At 40.2% G+C, this 18483-nt stretch overlaps 1 protein-coding gene across 3 annotated transcripts in view; it reads left to right on the top strand.

Annotated features, from left to right (window-relative positions):
* The window catches only part of LOC113137179 (kinesin-like protein KIF13B), a 33023-nt gene that overhangs the window by 7097 nt on the left and 7443 nt on the right, over positions 1-18483 (top strand). For all 3 annotated transcript variants that reach the window (XM_026318646.2, XM_026318645.2, XM_026318647.2), the window contains exons 8-35: positions 1915-2095; positions 2512-2599; positions 2753-2887; positions 3115-3227; positions 3937-4048; positions 4648-4860; positions 4963-5073; positions 5398-5532; positions 5679-5809; positions 8692-8778; positions 8988-9178; positions 11210-11444; positions 11552-11714; positions 12313-12459; positions 12832-12981; positions 13845-13973; positions 14377-14550; positions 14632-14789; positions 15418-15550; positions 15664-15807; positions 15931-15960; positions 16056-16155; positions 16620-16746; positions 17220-17275; positions 17368-17486; positions 17610-17786; positions 17909-18001; positions 18221-18373. In XM_026318646.2, coding sequence (XP_026174431.1) covers positions 1915-2095; positions 2512-2599; positions 2753-2887; positions 3115-3227; positions 3937-4048; positions 4648-4860; positions 4963-5073; positions 5398-5532; positions 5679-5809; positions 8692-8778; positions 8988-9178; positions 11210-11444; positions 11552-11714; positions 12313-12459; positions 12832-12981; positions 13845-13973; positions 14377-14550; positions 14632-14789; positions 15418-15550; positions 15664-15807; positions 15931-15960; positions 16056-16155; positions 16620-16746; positions 17220-17275; positions 17368-17486; positions 17610-17786; positions 17909-18001; positions 18221-18373 — 3785 coding nt within the window. The remainder of the gene's footprint in view (positions 1-1914; positions 2096-2511; positions 2600-2752; positions 2888-3114; positions 3228-3936; positions 4049-4647; positions 4861-4962; positions 5074-5397; positions 5533-5678; positions 5810-8691; positions 8779-8987; positions 9179-11209; positions 11445-11551; positions 11715-12312; positions 12460-12831; positions 12982-13844; positions 13974-14376; positions 14551-14631; positions 14790-15417; positions 15551-15663; positions 15808-15930; positions 15961-16055; positions 16156-16619; positions 16747-17219; positions 17276-17367; positions 17487-17609; positions 17787-17908; positions 18002-18220; positions 18374-18483) is intronic.

The raw sequence follows: 18483 nt of genomic DNA, 5'->3' as shown, positions 1-18483 counted from the left end.
GCAATCACAACACCAGAGCTATTCATAAAAGCACGATGTTATATGTTATACACTCAAAGAATATTAAGTTCACTGAAGGTGCAATCAGTTATTTATTCATTTGGACAAAAGCATAGTGCAATGCAGTAAGAAACTTAAATGTTTTCTCAACAAGGTTGGTTCATGTTTTTCAGTAGTAATTAGGAGGCAGTTTGCCTTTTCTTTCTTGTTGTACACTGATATTTGCTTCTGCAGTGGCTGCTGACTGTTTTTGCTCCTGCAAATGACTCTTCTCAAAGCTGACATTTTGATAAACATCTATCAAACAGCTTTAATATTGGCTACACTGTGTTCAGGTGTGTCAATTCCAGGGCCCAGCTGTTGTACTCTGTGGTGTGGCTTACTGGAATACTTCAGTGGCACTCAGCTACCAGTAACAATATTAGTCACACCGTGCTGTATGACAGTTCACAATGTGAAAAAAAAGGCATAATCCTAAATGGACATTCATTACTTTTCTTAAAGGCATTATCTCATGATTTTTTTTGTAAGTATAGTAAAATATAAATATTGCAGTGTTTTCCCTGCAGTGAAATTTTTGTTTTGCACAAATACAAGAGACCAAAGCTTGCAAATGGAAGTTATGTTATTTTAGTTGCGTGTTCATGTAACAGAATCTGAGCTTAGTCATCTTGTGAAAGAATATGGCAATGGACCAATACTTAAGAAATGAAAAACCCTCTAATTTAAGTTTTGCATGATGAACTCTCACTGATGGTTTTCCCCACCATACTAGGAAACTAAAATGTTTTACTAATAACATTAACAATGGCTTTGTTCTGTTAAGTATTGCAGTGCCCCCTGGCTATCCACAGCATCTAACTATCCAAAAACGTCCTGTGTTTCTGGGATTCTGTCGTGATTTTTGATTTGGGACTTCTTTGCACATTAACAAACTACACTGGCATTCACTTGAAAGACACTGGGAAATCTCACTTTTTTACTCACATTTAGTTTTGTTTTTATTTCACTTCAGTGTTTCAGTCTGTACTGCTGAATCTTCTGAATCCCTGTCTCTTAACACTTATTGTTACATCTTATTTTGGAATATTCATTCATCCTTTTTGAATTTGCATGAAAGCTTGAGAAATGTTGTGGTACATCTGTTTATTTATGGCCATGAATAGAAGTTTGTTTCCCAGAACCATCAGCTGTACTCTCCAGGTCTGCACTAATTTATGTTTTAGCTTTTTTTTTTCATCCCTCACTTTTTTCCACAGCTCTAAATCATTGAAATCTGTCAGACCCAAGCAGACAATCCATGTCCATGTGCTTATGAAGCTTTATTGATTGTACTGTATTGAACAGACTTGTATATCTAGTGAAACAGAATGTGCTTTTGTTTCCTGAGGCACCATACAAGTTCACAGTAACTTAGTTTTGCTCGAAATGGTGTCCTACATGTTTCGATTAAACCCTTGAAGGTACAATATGTAATATTTGGAGAGTCTAGTAGAAGAAATAGAATATAGTATTCATAAATATGTTATCATTAGTGTGTAATCACCAGAAAATACCAACGTTTGCATTTTCTTAATGAGCCTTTTAAATCTACATAGGCAGCTGGTCTCCTTTCATAAAGGCAGCCATAATGTGCTGCCATATTTCTTCAGTAGCCCAGAGTGGATAATCCAAACACTGGCTTTAGACAGGGAATCTTTTAAAGCATTGGCCACTTTACCCTTGCCTGTGCTTGGAAACAAGAGGGTTTGAGGGGTGCTCAGAAGGTTGCATTCTGCAGTCTCACCACTAGATGCCGCTGAATCTTTTACAATTTTCACATTGCACCTTTAAAAACAGGCTAACAGGCTCGGAGGGAAATGAGGATTTCTTGGCTTACTGTTGGCTTGCTTTTGGACTTATGTATGTGTTCAGGCTCTGGAAAGTCATATACCATGATGGGCTCAGCGGAGCAGCCTGGTCTGATCCCTCAGCTCTGCAGCTCTCTGTTTAGCAGAACTGTGCACGAGGCCCGGGAGGGAGAGTGCTTCACTGTGGAGGTCTCCTACATGGAGATTTACAATGAGAAAGTCCGAGACCTTCTCGACCCCAAAGGGTGAGGAACTGCTTACTCTAGCTCAGTTTAAAACAGGGAGTCACTCACATATTTCATTTGCCTGCATGTAAAGCATGCATATAGAACCTCTGGACCTTTCTTTGTTTTTTTTTCTGGCTTTGTTTTGATACCAGCTGGAGAAATTTCATTAAGCTTCAGTCTGCTGAAAAACAACCTCTTCTTCAAAAAGAGATGTTACAGTGCCTCAGTAGTATTTTCATTTGATGTCTGATGAATATAATGACTTGTTCTCACATGAATATGATATGATTGCTGCTGGAATTCTTAACTTCATCTAATTAAGTGGCTCTAAATCTTGATCTGAAGGAGGAACACGGTTTCTAATTTTTGTAATTGAGTTAAACAGACTAGGAGCAAAGGATAAAGTATTTATACAGTCCTCTTTCTTTCTGTAGAAGTCGACAAGCACTGAGAGTGAGAGAACACAAAGTTTTTGGGCCTTATGTGGATGGTCTGTCCCGTTTGGCTGTGACCAGCTACAAGGTACTGCAGGTTTTACTTGCAACACATTTTATGAACTATATCTAATTTTTATTTTTTTGCTTTCATTATCTTTGTTGCCCTGTGAGAAAAAGCATTTCATAAAGATGGATATAGATGTGATGTGTTTGTTTGTGCTGTCTGCTTGTCCGACAGGACATCGAGTCTCTGATGTCAGAGGGAAATAAATCTCGCACAGTGGCAGCCACAAACATGAACGAAGAGAGCAGCAGATCACACGCTGTGTTCAACATCATCCTCACACACACACTCATGGACATACAGTCTGGGGTAAGACACACACATGCACTATTCAACAGAGATGCACTTAGTTTTTACTGAAGTTTCAGTGTCACTTTGAGATTTTTTTAAAACTACGTTTCTGGGCTTTTTAGCCTTTATTTGACAGTGCAGCAGAGGCAGCCAGGAAATGCATAGGGAACCAAAAATTGGAGGAATTTTAGAAATAAAGTTTAACATGATGTATCTGTATATGTCTGTTTCTGTGTTCACCATAGACAACTGGAGAGAAGGTGAGCAAGCTGAGTCTGGTGGATCTAGCTGGCAGTGAGCGGGCAACAAAGACAGGAGCTGCCGGGGAAAGACTTAAAGAAGGCAGCAACATCAATAAGTGAGTCAACAGAAAAACAATACACACACCACAGTAACAGTAATAGAAGAGGTATTCAGACTGTTTACTCCAGAAAATGCAGTACTAGCACAATATAGAAATACTCCATTAAGTTGAAGTGCTATATTCAATATTTTACTGAGGTAGAAGTAAAAAGATATTAGAATCTGCTACTGTACTTCCAATCTTCATAAGTACTCATAAGGCAGCAGAATGGTCCCTATAGGTAGGTTATTATAGTACTATTATTGCCTGTGTTGTCTAGAAATGCATCATACTGCATTTTAGAGGGAATATTGGCATTTTATGTGGAAGTAACTAGTGACTACAGCAGATCCAATTTTTACTTATGATAAATATATAAAATGGCCAGCAGTATGCCTGGGAGTGTGTTTGTGTTATGGCTAAACCTGCTTTTTAATGTTAGATGTTTTGGACTATTGATCATGAGTCCATAGGCTTGGTTTTGGTCTTTTTTGGAAATCCATATTACTGTCAAAAAATGTATGCTGCTCCCATGTGAGCTTGACTGAAATCTTATCACCCTTTTCCAGCCAAGATTGCTTTGATAATCTTTTTTAAGTTCTGCCGTGTTACATTCTGTTTATGTATGTATGTATATAACATAGATAACCTCCTCCCTCCCTCCTCCTGTCTGCATCTCTCACAATTACCCACTGTCCTCCACTCTTCCTGTCCTTCGCTGCAGGTCTCTCAGTACTTTAGGTCTAGTCATCTCAGCCTTGGCTGACCAGGGAGCAGGGACCAACAAGAGCAAGTTTGTTCCCTACAGAGACTCTGTGCTCACCTGGCTGCTCAAGGTACAGATAACAGACCTTGCTATTACACACTCCTTTACAGAGAGAATAATTTCTGTTCATCTTTATTTTGTTATGTTACCAGTGATCAGTTTGCTCTTTAGTTTTCCTTGTGACCTTCATCACATTTCCAAAACTTTTGTTCAAAGAACTGGGCAGTATTAAAATATTTCAAGGAATTAAAGGTGCTGTTTTTCAGAATAATACAACTGCTTCCTTTTTTGCAGTTTTACATTAAAAAACTGGACCTTAAAATCTTTAAGTTCTGATGTAGTTTCTGTACTTTTTCCCATTAAATCTCAAGTCCTGCTTGTTATTTTCATTAGCTTTGCTCAGTCAGAAAAGGCTGCTTTGTCAGTTTTGAGTCATTAATTTGGGGGTTTTCAATTAGCCTTTAATTTAGCTCCAGATAGCTTTCAAAGACTTGAAGAAACCCCTCCCCCCAGCATGTTCATGAAACACCATATCACAGATTTTGTGCTTGTCTTCCTCTGAACCAAAGTAGTCAATTTCCTTGTTTTACACGGTCTGGAAGATTTCTGACTTCTTTTGTCCGTTTAGAAGTTTGGATTTGTCAGTGTTACTGAAGTTTGTTCATGCAGGACAGCCTTGGAGGGAACAGTCGCACTGCCATGGTTGCCACCATTAGTCCAGCGGCAGACAACTATGACGAGACTCTGTCCACCCTACGATACGCAGACAGGGCCAAGAACATCGTCAACCACGCCATTGTCAACGAAGATCCCAACGCCAGGATCATACGAGAGCTGCGAGAGGAAGTGGAGAAACTGAGGGAGCAGCTCACTGAGGCTGAGGTTCACATTACTTTAGCTTGGTTCAGCCTGTAAAAATACTTTTTAATATTTTGGAAATTGTGTAATATGTGGAGAGAGTAATGCAGCTTGTGTCACTTTCAGTCTATGAAAGCTCCTGAGCTGAAGGAGCGGCTGGAGGAATCTGAGAAACTAATCCAAGAAATGACAGTCACCTGGGAAGAGAAACTCAGGAAGACTGAGGCTATTGCACTGGTAACAGACAGACTCATACACAAATACACTCTCCATCAATTTCCTCCCTAGTGATCAATAGCAAAAAAAAGTACATAAGCAGAATATTGAATATAGATTTCTTACACTCAAACAAGTCCCGTATTCAGTTGAGCTGAGGAGATAATATGTAATACATTGTCAGTTGCATTTTTCTTGAATTAGCATGACTTAAATCAATTCATTCATTCACAAAGTTTAGTTGTTTTTTTTTTTTTCACAATATGCTTTTTTTATTTGAACAGCTAAAGAGAATAGTCAACTAATCAATTCATGTATTAAAAATGGGCTGTGTATTTCTTGTAGGAGCGTCAGAGGCAGCTGGAGAGCCTGGGCATTTCCTTGCAGTCTTCTGGCATCAGAGTGGTCGATGACAAGTATTTCCTGGTCAATCTTAATGCTGACCCTGCCCTCAATGAGCTGCTAGTCTACTATTTGAAAGTACTGGACACACACTCAGAGTCTGATTGATATACACAAGAGTGCAGAGACTCAGACATGCCCACAGTTTTTCTCTTGAAAATACATTGGTGCAGCACTGGTGCTTTTTGACCATCTTTCATTTGGGTGATGTGTCCCACTTTCAGGATCATACGTGTGTGGGTTCGGCTGACTCCCAGGACATCCAGCTGTGTGGGATGGCCATCCAAACTGAGCACTGCATTATCAACATTACAGAGAACAATGGTGTGGTGCTCACTCCTCGCCGCAACGCACGGTATGTACTCCGCCTGAAGAAATAATGCTGCAAATCCTTTCTTCTTGATTGTCATACACAGTGTAACTTCTCAGAGGGTGTCTCAGTGCACTGCTAATTCAATTTAGCACTGCGAAATTGTTCTTGCTCAAAACACTCAACATTAAATAATAAATAATTCCACATTTAGGGAAAGTGGGGCTCTTAAATGACTCCAGTGGATATTCTTAGAGATTAAAGAAAAGTCTTCAAGTTAAAGAGATTTAAGATTTGAAAATTGTGCAAATTAATATTTTACGTTGACAATTGGTCACATGATTGACTACATGTAATGTGAAAGGTTATAGTGAACATAATGTTTATAATGCCTGGTTTATGAATTATTAATATCATAAATGATCATCATAATTTCAGGGCACCAGATCCTTTGATGGTGGATAAACCAGTCAGTAAACAATAAATACCTATCAGTCTTTAATCTGAGTGGGAGTTATCTAATTCTGTGACAGGTTTATTGTGTGAAATAAACATCCATAATGCAGTCATATATTTAAGATTTATTCTACTATTTACAAAGGAGGGAAAATAGAGGATAAGTTGAACAGGGAAATTGGATGGATTAACAAGTTACAACTTAAAAATGGTGTATAAACAGTAGGTAATTTTTCAGTGGTGGAAAAAGAGATTATGAAATCAATTTTGGGTTTGGATTTGAGTCTGAGGTCTAAACAGCAGTTTAGAAGGAAGAAGAGGCCTCACTGGTAGTTAAGAGATGTTCAGGTTCAGGCCGTCCCACTGTGGGCAGGTCCGTGGAGGTTTCCGTGGAGCTTTGCCTCTTGTGGATATTCACACTCAACTTTTGAGGTGGAACTTTGCTGCGCAGCTATTTGTTTTCTGCGCTGGGCAGGAAATTATTCTGACTGGTCAGTCATTATGATTGGGGTGATCTGGTTGGTCTGGGAACGTGCCCAATCCTTGCTGCTGGCGATTGGTTCATAGTCACCTGACTGCAAAGGTTGGAGTTTCATTGGTCTGAGCACCAGTGATGGAGGGAAGTCAATCTGACTTTTAAGACTGAGAAATCTTAGGAATGTTTTCTAAGACAGGAATAGTATTTTCTCTTTTATCACCAAGTGGGTTTAAAATACATAAGTTTTCAGATCACATAATAGTGTTTCAATAACGCACACAGTAATTAAATTAGAGTCATAACTCGATAGCAACATAAAAGTCACACAGGTACATAAATTAGCGACAAGCACAACTACTAGATAAAACAATAACAAAGCTTATATTTAACATTGTCTGGTAGCAATGCTTTCAGTAGGTCTTGTTACATATTTAGCAATAGAGGTAGAGATATAACAGGAACAGTTAATGTATCATCACATAAGTTTTCTGGTCGTATCTGGAAGGAGATCAGGAATGGTTTAAAGGTATTTATGGCTGGTTGTGGGTAGTCTGACCCTCACAAAGGGCTTTCTTAGTTAGAACAGAAGTGTTAACTCTTTTGTGATCTTTTGTTTGTGATCAAAGAGAGTCTAGATATTCAGTGTGTGGTTAAGGTGGCAGGACTTCATGCTGCTTTCTGAAGTTGCATTCACAGGTCATGGGGTTATGAGCTTTAGAACAAAACATTCCTTAAGGGATTGTAAAAATATACTTAAGGAGATCATTTGATATTAATTCCGTCTTTGGGTTCACTACAAAGAGGTTCCTACTTTTAGTCCCAGAGAAAAAATGCAGGTAATTGCTTATCTAAGGTCTCAACCTTTTCAGCTAAAGAATGGACATTACTGATTTGCTAGCAAACATATAATGTGGAGTGGAGAGCCAGATAATGCCCCTCAGGATTTGGTAGCAGATCAAGCAGATTTGAAAAATTAACTCACAATACCTAGATTAACATATTAACATGTTTGGTGAATGTGTAAACAAGCAACTATTTGTTGATGACTTTACTAGAAGAACTTTTTAAGGCAATAATAATGTTGTGTTTGGGGCAGCACAGTAGCTGAGTGGTTAGCACTGTTGCCTCACAGCCAGAAGGGTCCAGGGTCGCAACCCAGCAGGGCCCTTTCTGTCTGGAGTTTGCATGTTCTCCCTGTGCTTGTGTGGGTTTTCTCCAGGTACTCTGGTTTCCTCCCACAGTCCAAAAACATGTATGTCAGGTTGATTGGTGACTCTAAATTGCCCATAGGAGTGAGTGTGAGTGTGTGAGGTTGTTTGTCTCTATATGGCCCTGTGATGGACTGGTGACCTGTCCAGGGTGGACCCCTGCCTTTCACCCAAAGAGAGCTGGGATAGGCTCCAGCAGATCCCTGTGACTCTAGTTAGGAATAACTAGATAATGGATGGATGTTTACAGTTTACTCTGATATACCTAAGGAGCAAATTTTATTGCTGCTTTAAGTAAGTGTGTAAGATTTGTTGCTTCTCTCCACCAGACTATTTGTTTTTTGACCTTTTTCATACACATGGAAGAAATATTGTTTTAGATCTAACTCCACTTAATCTCCAGCTTAGAATTTGATATGGAATAGGTAGATACCAGTACCAGAAGAAGACTTTTTTCATACCTTTGAGGAATAACAAGAGTCACAGCTCTCAGCTGTTACATGTTGTTTAAACACAGGCAACCACGCAACAACTTTGCTTGAACAATAATATAAAATGGTCAAAATTATTTAAAACAGAAACTAATTCTTCTGAATGATAAATGCAATTAAAAGAAACTCAGCTTTGACGAACTGCAGCAGAGTGACAGCAACAGACACAAAACTGTTCCTGTCTTCTGTGATGCTCAGTTTAGCTAATGATATTTTCATTAGGTATAATACATATACAGTGTAATTAAATTAAATAGTCTCATGTTTGTTAAACTTGGTGTTTCTCCTCTGTAGGACATGTGTGAATGGTTCTCCAGTCACCAGCCCAGTCCAGCTTCATCACGGTGACCGAATCCTGTGGGGTAACAACCACTTCTTCAGGTCTGTGACCTTGAGAAATAAATCAGTCAATAAATAAAGCATCAGACAAATACTCAGACATACATGTTTTCATGGGCTGTATTTACATGTAATAGCAAGCTTTTCATTGTGCCTCTTCCTATTTTACACTTCCTCTTTCATTCCTCACACTGTTTCTCATCAATGCTGATACACAACCACCACCTACTCATACACTCACACACACACAGGATCAACCTGCCGAGGCATATGGTCCACGCGGGGGGTGGGGATGAGGAGGCCGGTGCTGCTATAAAGACATGTTTGAGCACCGACCGACTGGAGGTGGAATTTGATGCAGTCAGCGACGTGTCGAGTGAACGGAGTTTCAGTTACGAGTCCGCCCAGGCCGAGGTCATGATGAAAGGCATGGGCAACAACGGTATGTCAGACTGAATTGTGAACAAGACGCACTCTATTAAGAAACAATAAATATATGTCCTTTTTATTACGCTACACAAGCAGTTTTCTCAAAGCACTTTACTTTGGCACCTGTAGTTAATAAAGTGACAATGCATTATTCATCAATTTAACACAGTTGCATGTGTTGACACTCACTGCGTGGCAGGAGTTTCAGCGACATTTGGATTGTTGGTATGCAACAAACTAGATGCCACCACTGTGAACTTTTTCTTTAGATGTTAGATAGTTTTTTATTCATGTGTTGCAGGTAAAGCAACAATTTAAATGAATTTAAGGGAAAAAAGTTCACATGCATAATGTACTCAGAAGCTCTGAAGACAATCATACATTTCTCCAGCGATTTCTTATGTTACATCCTTGCGGTAATGCTAAAAATATCATTACATTTAAGCAGGAAAATACTGAAAACTAAACAAGCCCAAAAAATTAATGTGATTTTACGGAGGAAATCGTATTTGGACTTCAGCTGAAAATAAAAAATGGATTGACAGCAGTGTGCAGCAGCCGACCTGTTTGTTGCGCAGAAAAGCATTTAAGCTATTGAGGATACAGCAAGATCACAATGTTACAGTAGATTTAAATCATTAATGGAGTTATTGCTGCTGTGCCACATGCATAAATATTGCACAGCTCCTCTGTCAGTTTAGAAAAACACATATTGATCCTGTTGCTGTTTGATGGCCACAGTGATTTAATTACATGTGTTTGGTCAGCGTGAGACAGTGTTTGAAAGCTGCTGCAAGCCAGAAGTGTGAGAGTTGCCAGCGCTGGCAGAGTGGTGTTTGGATCTCAGGAGGAGCATTTTAAACTCTGTTCACAGCTCAGACGACAAGATATAATAGCACAAATGCAAGATAGTGTTAATGTTTAGATTCAGTTGAGATCTAAAACAGTGTGTCTATCTTATTTTTTTTCTTTCCTCCTTAGCCCTCTAGAGTATATCGTATCTGTCTGTGGGACGTGTTCCAGAAAGTTGTAATCAAACATTCTGTCTGTACTTGATGAATGAATTTATGGGTATTAACTGCTGTTAATGAAGACAGGAAAATCAACAATGCCATTTTCTCAACCTGTTAGGACACCCAGAGTTATCTATGGCTCTAAGCATCAATTCTGTATGCTGTTACCAATGATGTAGGGGTCACACATGTTGTTCAATGCATGGCATTGGCATGTTCACATGCTAACTTTCACTAATTAGCATGAAAGTGCAGCTGATGCTATGGCAGTCATTAATTGTTTAGGTTTTTGAGAAATGTAGATGACTTGATGAGGATTATGTATGTACGAATGACTCCCAATAAACAAGTATGCAGTATTCATGCTAATGAAGGAACATGTCACCTTAGGCAACAGTGTGGCTCAGTGTTGTGTGTTTAATAGTCCTCTGTGCCACAGAGCACCATTTTTGGTGTCCAAAAACTAGCATACATCTTTATGGATACAGAGACTATAATAGACTCTGTTATTTGATAGAATTGGAATTTATCATTTAGGTCAGCCAGATTTTACAGCAGAAGCTCACATCCATCAAGTCCCCACCTCAAACAGTTTGTGCAGTATAATCCAAATATTTAGACCCCAAACGATCCCAATGTGAAGTCCACAAGTTCAATATTTAGCCTATAATCTCCTATAATTTCCACAATGTTCTGGCTTGTGTAAAGAATGTAGTGCGTTATCAGAGGACAGTGCTTGCCAAAATGAAGATAATGAGGTAAATATTGGACTTTCACACAGTGAGTGCAGCAGTCAAGCAGTTCCAGCTTATTTTGAGGTGACTGAACAATGACAAAATTTTTAATTTAAGGAAAAACATTTTTTTTCAACCTTCCGATTTTTATATGTTGTAGTGACCGGGCCCTAGAGTTCGGCCTTGCTTTCACAATGCATTTGCTTATTTTAATTTGACAAGAAACTGCAAACTTCTTCTCACTTACATTTCCTCTCTTTATTCCTCCTTGTTTCCATCCTTCCTTCTCCTCCTCAGACCCCTTGCAGTCAGTGTTACAGACCCTGGAGAGGCAGCATGAGGAGGAGAAGCGCTACGCCCTGGAGCGGCAGAGGCAAATGTATGAGCATGAGCTGCAACAGCTCCGCCAGAGACTTACTCCTGAGAAACCCTCCCAACTCCTGGATGCATCAGGCAACCCTGTCAGTGCATCCCCCACTGGCTTGACATCCCCTGGCTCTCAGAAACGCATGCGACGGTGGAGTGAGGACAGGTAAGGCAGGACAATGTGAAAACTTTACTCACTCCTGTTGAACAGATATATAAAGATATCCTCAGTGGTTTGTAAAACATGTATGCTTGTGTGTATTTATGGTGCAGAGAGGCGCTAATGACCCGCAGCCTTCGGCGTCTGAGGGAGCAGATAGTTCGGGCCAACCTGCTGGCTCAGGAGGCCGGCTTCTTTGCAGAGGAACTTAACAAGAGAACAGAGTACCTGGTCACTCTTCAGATACCTGCTGCTAACCTGGATGCCAACAGGAAGGTAGAGAGTGCATTTATGAGTACATCTAAATCAAGGAGAAGGGGGAAACAAATTGAACATAGTGGTCTGCTTGGGCTTAAACCACTCTCTAGCACATAGAGGAGATAATATGTCGCTTTTCTGGATGAGCTGATTGCTAGGATTTTTGACTTTGCTTACCTACCTCACCAAAGGTATGTGAACATTGTAAAATACATAGAAAACAAAATAAGCTCATATATGTAAGCAGATATCGACACTCACTGCCCAGTGATGGATATAGACAGTGCAATGAAGAAGAAAATGATGAGAATGAAAATATGAATAATGAGAAGGAGAACGGGCCAGGAAGCAGCCACAGCCATTATGACTGCACACAAAGTACAAAGAAAAGAGCACCACCTACACAAATCATAACCTAATCAACAGAACAGGGAAGGAAAAAGGTGTCAAATATCAAGGCATTCGCAGATCTAGTGCAGACATATAGCAGTATTCAGGAGGAAACACATTAAAATCTCTGCATGGCGTTGACTGGATAAATAGTTATCAAGCTTTTGAAAAGATATTCATGCCAACATGTTCCACTGCAGTTTCCTCTCCCTCTTTCTCTGCGTAGCGTGATGTGGTGCTGAGTGAGCCGGCCATCCAGGTTCGTCGCAAAGGTAAAGGGAAGCAGATCTGGGCTCTGGAAAAGATGGAGAACAGGCTGGTGGACATGAGGGAGCTCTACCAGGAGTGGAAGGACTTTGATGAAGACAACCCTGTGAGCAAAGAGAGATGAGAGCCTGCTTGACAGATGCTGATATCAGATATGTTCATTACATGTTAGAAATCTGTACAGACTTACCACTATAGTTATGGTAATGTCACTTGATAGCTACTCACGGTCATCATTCACTTTTCACATACTTGGCCGATAACATTTTAAATAGCAGAAATGCAAAAGAGGCACATGGAAACAAAAAATATGCAGTTAACCCAACTTGTAAAGAAAAATAAAGCAGATATCAAAAAGTCCAGAGGCAACTTTAGCTTGGAATCAATATGGAGGGGTTTCCAAGGACCCTATGTCAAACAAGTGGTGTATTCATCAGTCCTACACCTTTCTCACTCTTCTTATTCTCTCCAACTCCAGGTGATGCGATCCTATTTTAAACGTGCTGACCCATTCTTCGATGAGCAGGAGAATCACAGCCTTATCGGTGTGGCCAATGTTTTCCTCGCCTGCCTGTTGTACGATGTCAAGCTGCAATATGCAGTGCCCATCATCAACCAGAAGGGAGAGGTACGAGTCTACTGTGTGTAATAAATAGTTGTCTTCAACTTCAACTTCTAAAAATGTTGTAATAGACCCATGGTGTGCCACATGCCCAGTACTGAAGTATTCAAAAAAAGTCTAAAAATGTATCTGGTGAACCTAGTGGAGTATTAAGGAGTTGTAGCCAGATATTTTCCTCAGAGTTGCACAAAACAGGACTAAAAAAGAGAGAGTGAATATTGACTTTACATCTATCACCATGTACCATGACTCCAAATAAATTCGAATGTCTGTCTACTTAAAAAGTGATGAAATGTCGCTGTTGTGTTTGCAGGTTGTTTCTGCTCCCCCAAGAAAGATAACATAGGTTAAAATAAGATTTTGTGTACAGCTTGAGAAAATTAACAGAATAAAAGCTATTGTTGTAGATGAAGATCTATTGTTGTAGATGAAGTATATAAACTATAAGTCATGACCTCACCACAGAGTGGTGTTTCAAAGTAACTTAAAAATGGAGAGAAATGCAAGCACATATTTACATTTTGTAAAGCTCAGATCAGTGAATGCATTTTTCCTGTTTGATATGTTTCAAAAGATTATTAGGTTTTCAAAATTGGAATGAAAGTGATCTAACTATTGAAATAAATGAGTCATGTCAGTGGTAATCTGCAGTTTAGTGACGTAATCTAGACATTTCTTCTTCTTTGGTGAAATAGTTTTTCCTCAATTTGATTATGAGGCATACAGTCTGACAGTTGCATGAGTATGTGTTTTTAGACTGAGTGATAAGTCCTAGCCCTAGTCAGTAACTGAATGAAACTAAACTCTAGAAAAGACAACAGAAAAACATGCTGACTTCTCGACATGAGACTGTCCTCTGTGTGCTTCAGGTGGCAGGTCGGCTGCATGTAGAAATGTGGCGGGGTACAGAGAGCTCTCAGGAGGAAGGTCCTGCACAGCTGGACCCTCAGCTGAGCAGCACGGACAGACATTCACAGGAACGCAAACTGGACTGTGTGGTAAGAACATGCAACCTCGGTTTCATTAACAGGCTGGATTATCGTTGAGTGATAAATGAGTTAAATCCACACCCCTCACAGACATGCAGTGACTGCAGAGTATCATTTCAATTGAAGCTATTGCCAGTGGGAAAATGGTTCCAGATTAATAAAGGCAGGCAGTCAGATTGTGTCTCTTCTCCGTCTTGAGTTTCTCCAGCTCATTGTATTTGTGAAATGTGACTTTATAATTAACTCTGGGTCAACTTTAAATTATGTTTGTCTGTTGCTTCTGTTTTCTTATAGTGAAATGAAATAGAAACAAAACAATACGGTCTATCAATTTTAACACACTTTACAAAGGAGCCAGGTAATCACTAATCTATATGGGTGAGTTTGTTATTCGTCCTCTTATCTGTCCCAGGTGAAAATCCTCCAGGCCACCGGTCTGCCTCGCCACTTGTCCAACTTTGTCTTCTGCCTGTACCACTTCTCGGGGCAGGAGGAGCCAGTGTTCACTGCTCCAGAGGTGGCGACATCCAGCTCATCGTCTGCCTCCAAAGACCCTCAGTGCACTGTGGTGTTCGACAGTGCCATGGTAACGCTTTTCGTGCTAAACAACACAGAGACCATAACTAAAAAAAGAATGACTTTCCATCCTCCGTTTATATTTCTTCAGGAGTTGTCTGTGCCTGTGTCAGAGGACTTCATGGAATTTCTGGCTGAGGGTGCAGTGGCCATTGAAGTGTATGGTCACAAACAAGCCAACCATCGCAGGAACCTGGCTCTGTGGGACCTGGGAGTGATTCAGGCCAAGACCAGATCCCTTAGAGAGAGGTCCGCAGACACAAACACAACACTCTCTCCCTACCTGGACAGGAGAGTTAAAGTCCAATAAGAGAGATAAAAGAAACCCCAGAGTGTAACAGGAGTCTGGATATTTGTGGTGTAGAGCTAAGATTAGCCCTTGTAAGATGGAATATTACTTGATATTTAGTGCTGTCAGCTATTGGGACTGTACTGTCATAACAGAATCATTTGAAAATAGCAAAATATTTTTCTATTATTTGGCAGTATGTGACCGAAATATCTATTGAAGTGAATGCTTTGCAGTCTCAAAACATGCTAAGAATTAGTATGTAGAAAGAGGCAGGGGATATAGTGGTTTTGCTGCACTGCTACACAAAAATTGAGATTCCTAGTTTCCATACTAGAAATGGTTGGCATCTTAATCCCTAAACCACCCAGTCAGACACATTTTTTCTGTGAACACGGTGATGTTTTATGTTAATATAAAGCATGACCTACTAGAACACATGAAACACGTTAGAGTTGTCTGAATGCCTTCCTCACGAAAACATCAATAGCATGAAGCTGAGTACCAATGTTACACAACATAAATATTGAAGGTGTTTGCTAATGTCATATTTAGTTTCATTCTGGTGCTTCCTGACTGTACCTGCAGGTGGAGTGAGGTGACCCGTCGATTGGAACTGTGGGTGCAGCTGATGGAGCTAAATGAGGCTGGAGAGTTCGCAGCTGTAGAGGTTCTTCCTGCTAAAGACATCCGGACTGGAGGAATCTTCCAGCTCAGACAGGTATCATGGGTCTAATAAGTTTGTCAGTCTATACTCACTATATAAAGAATACGATTAAAGTAACTGAGAATAAACTAAATGTAAATAAAGTAAACGTAAATCTATACCTCCAGGGTCAGTCTCGGCGGATTCAGGTGGAAGTCCGTTCAGTGCCCGACTCGGGCACTATGCCCCTCATTGCAGCCTCCATCCTGTTTGTGTCCATTGGAAATGTCAAGGTCCAACAGGCACGTCTCTCCAAAAGCGAAGCACAATGGGTGAGAAGGACGTATTTGATATTGCTTAGGAATTTGAGAGATGAGCAGTTTTATTTTCTTATGACATTTGTGAACTAAACAGCACAGTTTTTAATCAAATGTTTGACTACTCTTGAATTTCAGGGTGGGAATGAAGAAATGGACAGCTATCAGGTAAGCAGTTTTCTGGCAAGATGCTGGATTTTGTAAAATGTTTCTGTATAAACTGATGTGAATGTGTCTCTGTGTGTGTGTCTGTGTGTATTTAGGAGGTAGACCTGGACAGGATGAGGGAACAGTGGCTGGTTGCACTCACTCAGAGGCAGGAGTATCTGGACCAGCAGCTACAGAAGATAGTTTCCAAACCAGGTACAGCTGCATAACGCATGCAGCCTGAAATAAATAAATATGATAAAAAAGTGATGAATTGAAACAATATCCATATTTCGCACTGTCATTTCCTTTCACCACTCAGTATAATTCATCTTTGAAAAATCAACTAGGAGTTAATTTTACCCTCTCTCTTCATTTAAATCTATTTGCCAGTGTATAATTGTGCCACAAAAGTACTGCTTTTCTTTATTCCTCTGTCATATCCAGGAGACAGTGATGTACAGTTCAAAGCCATAATGAAGCAAATTCAGTTTCTTTTTCAGTATTTATAACAATACATCTGTGTGGATGAATGGCATCAAAGTCATTTTGAATTTCTTACAATTCAGTACTCTTTGGTGTGAGATTTTCATTATTTGGAAGGGTCAGTGCTGCAGGATGCAAAAAACTTAAAATAATAATAAGCACATAATGTATTTGAATTTTTCATGTGTATGTAGATAAGTCAGAGGATGATGTGGAAAGGGAGTCCCAGCTGCTGGAGTGTCGTCTGACTCTCACAGAGGAACGTAACGCTGTTCTGGTGCCGTCAGCTGGCAGCGGCATCCCTGGAGCACCAGCAGAAAGGTGTGTGCTTGGAAAGGAAAACCATGATTATCTCACAGATTGTTAACTTCTATCTTCCCAAGAGATCCGAGGTAGAAACCTGCAGTTGGTGCCTCAGCAAAGTCCCTTGATAATTTTCTGAGCTAGTAAAGTAAGTTCAACGTAAGTAGTACTTAGTAAAGTAAGTAGTTCAGTAAAGTATGCTCCAAAAAATGACCCAGTATTGCCCCAGGCACACCTCTTGGATTTTTCACATCACTGTTTAAGTTACAGCCAGTTATGTGCAACCTATTAACTCACTAATATTTCATCTAAAATCCCAATAGTCTTGTAATCATCAGACCCACTCAACTGGCTGACAAATGCTTGTCAGGAATCGAGGACAGCTGTTTTTTTTAACTATGCTGTACAGGATGAGTCGTGGGAGCTGTTGGCCTCTTTGTAACATGGACTACGTGTTCGGTCCGTGTAATGTTGGTGTTGTTTCTCTACAGAGTTTCTGTCCCTGGAATGGAAACGCACATCCCTGTCCTCTTCCTGGATCTCAGTGGTGTGTTTTCCTTTTTGCAGTCGTAATTTGGCAAAAATCCTCTGTTTATTTAACTGATGAACTAACCCACTATCCTATTTTTTTCTCTGTAGCTGATGATTTCCAGTCGAGTCTTTCTGCATCATTGGCTGGGGGGCTGGATGCATTACTGAGTGGGGAGGACGATGATGATTTTTTTGACCTTCATATTGTTAAACACTACGATCCAGACGTGAGTAGACTGTAAAGTATCTTGTTTTGTATCCATGTTCTTCAAATCCGAAATGATATAGCCTGTTACGGTATAGAGGGAATTTCTAAGCCATCCATTCCCATGCTTCTTAATATTGTCCAGGTGAAGGTGGAGGCTTCCTGGGACTCCACGGTCCATGACTGCCCCCAGCTGAGTCGTGTGGCGTCGGCTGATCAGAGGGTCTACCTGACAGTCCGCACAGTGGTCCAGCTGAGCCACCCAGCCCACATGCAGCTGGTCCTAAGGAAACGCATCTGTGTCAATGTGACTGGAAAACAGGTGGGTGGACCAGACATGTGATGGGTAGGAGCAAGCTGACATACTTGTGTATTTGTTTTCTATTACTCATAATCACACCTAGACCAATAAAGAGATTTGTTGTGGGTTGGTTTTTGTGGCAGGGTTTTGCCCAGAGCCTGCTGAAAAGAATGTCTCAGCGCAGCACCATCCCCGGCTGTGGAGTCACTTTTGAAATTGTTTCTAACATCCCAGGGGTAAGTACTGGATCACTGTTAGAAAGAACATTTCATTTTTTGTTTTCATTATTGGATAAATTACTGAATAATTACACATTCAAAAAAAATGGAAAACAAACAAAACACAGCTTTAGTGACACTGTAAAATGTAGATACTGCATCTACAGAAAAGAGAAGTAGTCGTGCGACTAGCAGATTAGTACCTTCCCTTTACTTTGCGGATCCCGTCTCTCACAGGACATCCACGGTCCAGAGGACAGGGAGATGTTGGCCAGGTTGGCTGCCAGTGCTGAAGAGGACCAGTCAGCTGACAGTGAGGTTGCCATAGAGAAGTATCTCCGCAGCGTCCTGGCTGTGGAGAACATCCTTACTCTGGACCGTCTCAGACAGGTTAGGAAATATACGTAACAAATAGAGATAGTGAGATCTCTTTTTTTTTTTTCTCTAATTTTATTATGAATCTTCATACATTAAAACTCTAATCAGTCATTCTGTAATCA

The sequence above is a fragment of the Mastacembelus armatus genome, chromosome 24, assembly GCF_900324485.2.
Source record: "Mastacembelus armatus chromosome 24, fMasArm1.2, whole genome shotgun sequence".
Lineage (NCBI taxonomy): Eukaryota > Metazoa > Chordata > Actinopteri > Synbranchiformes > Mastacembelidae > Mastacembelus > Mastacembelus armatus.
The sequence above is the reverse complement of the archived record's forward strand: the minus strand, read 5'-3'. Positions and strand labels throughout refer to the sequence as shown.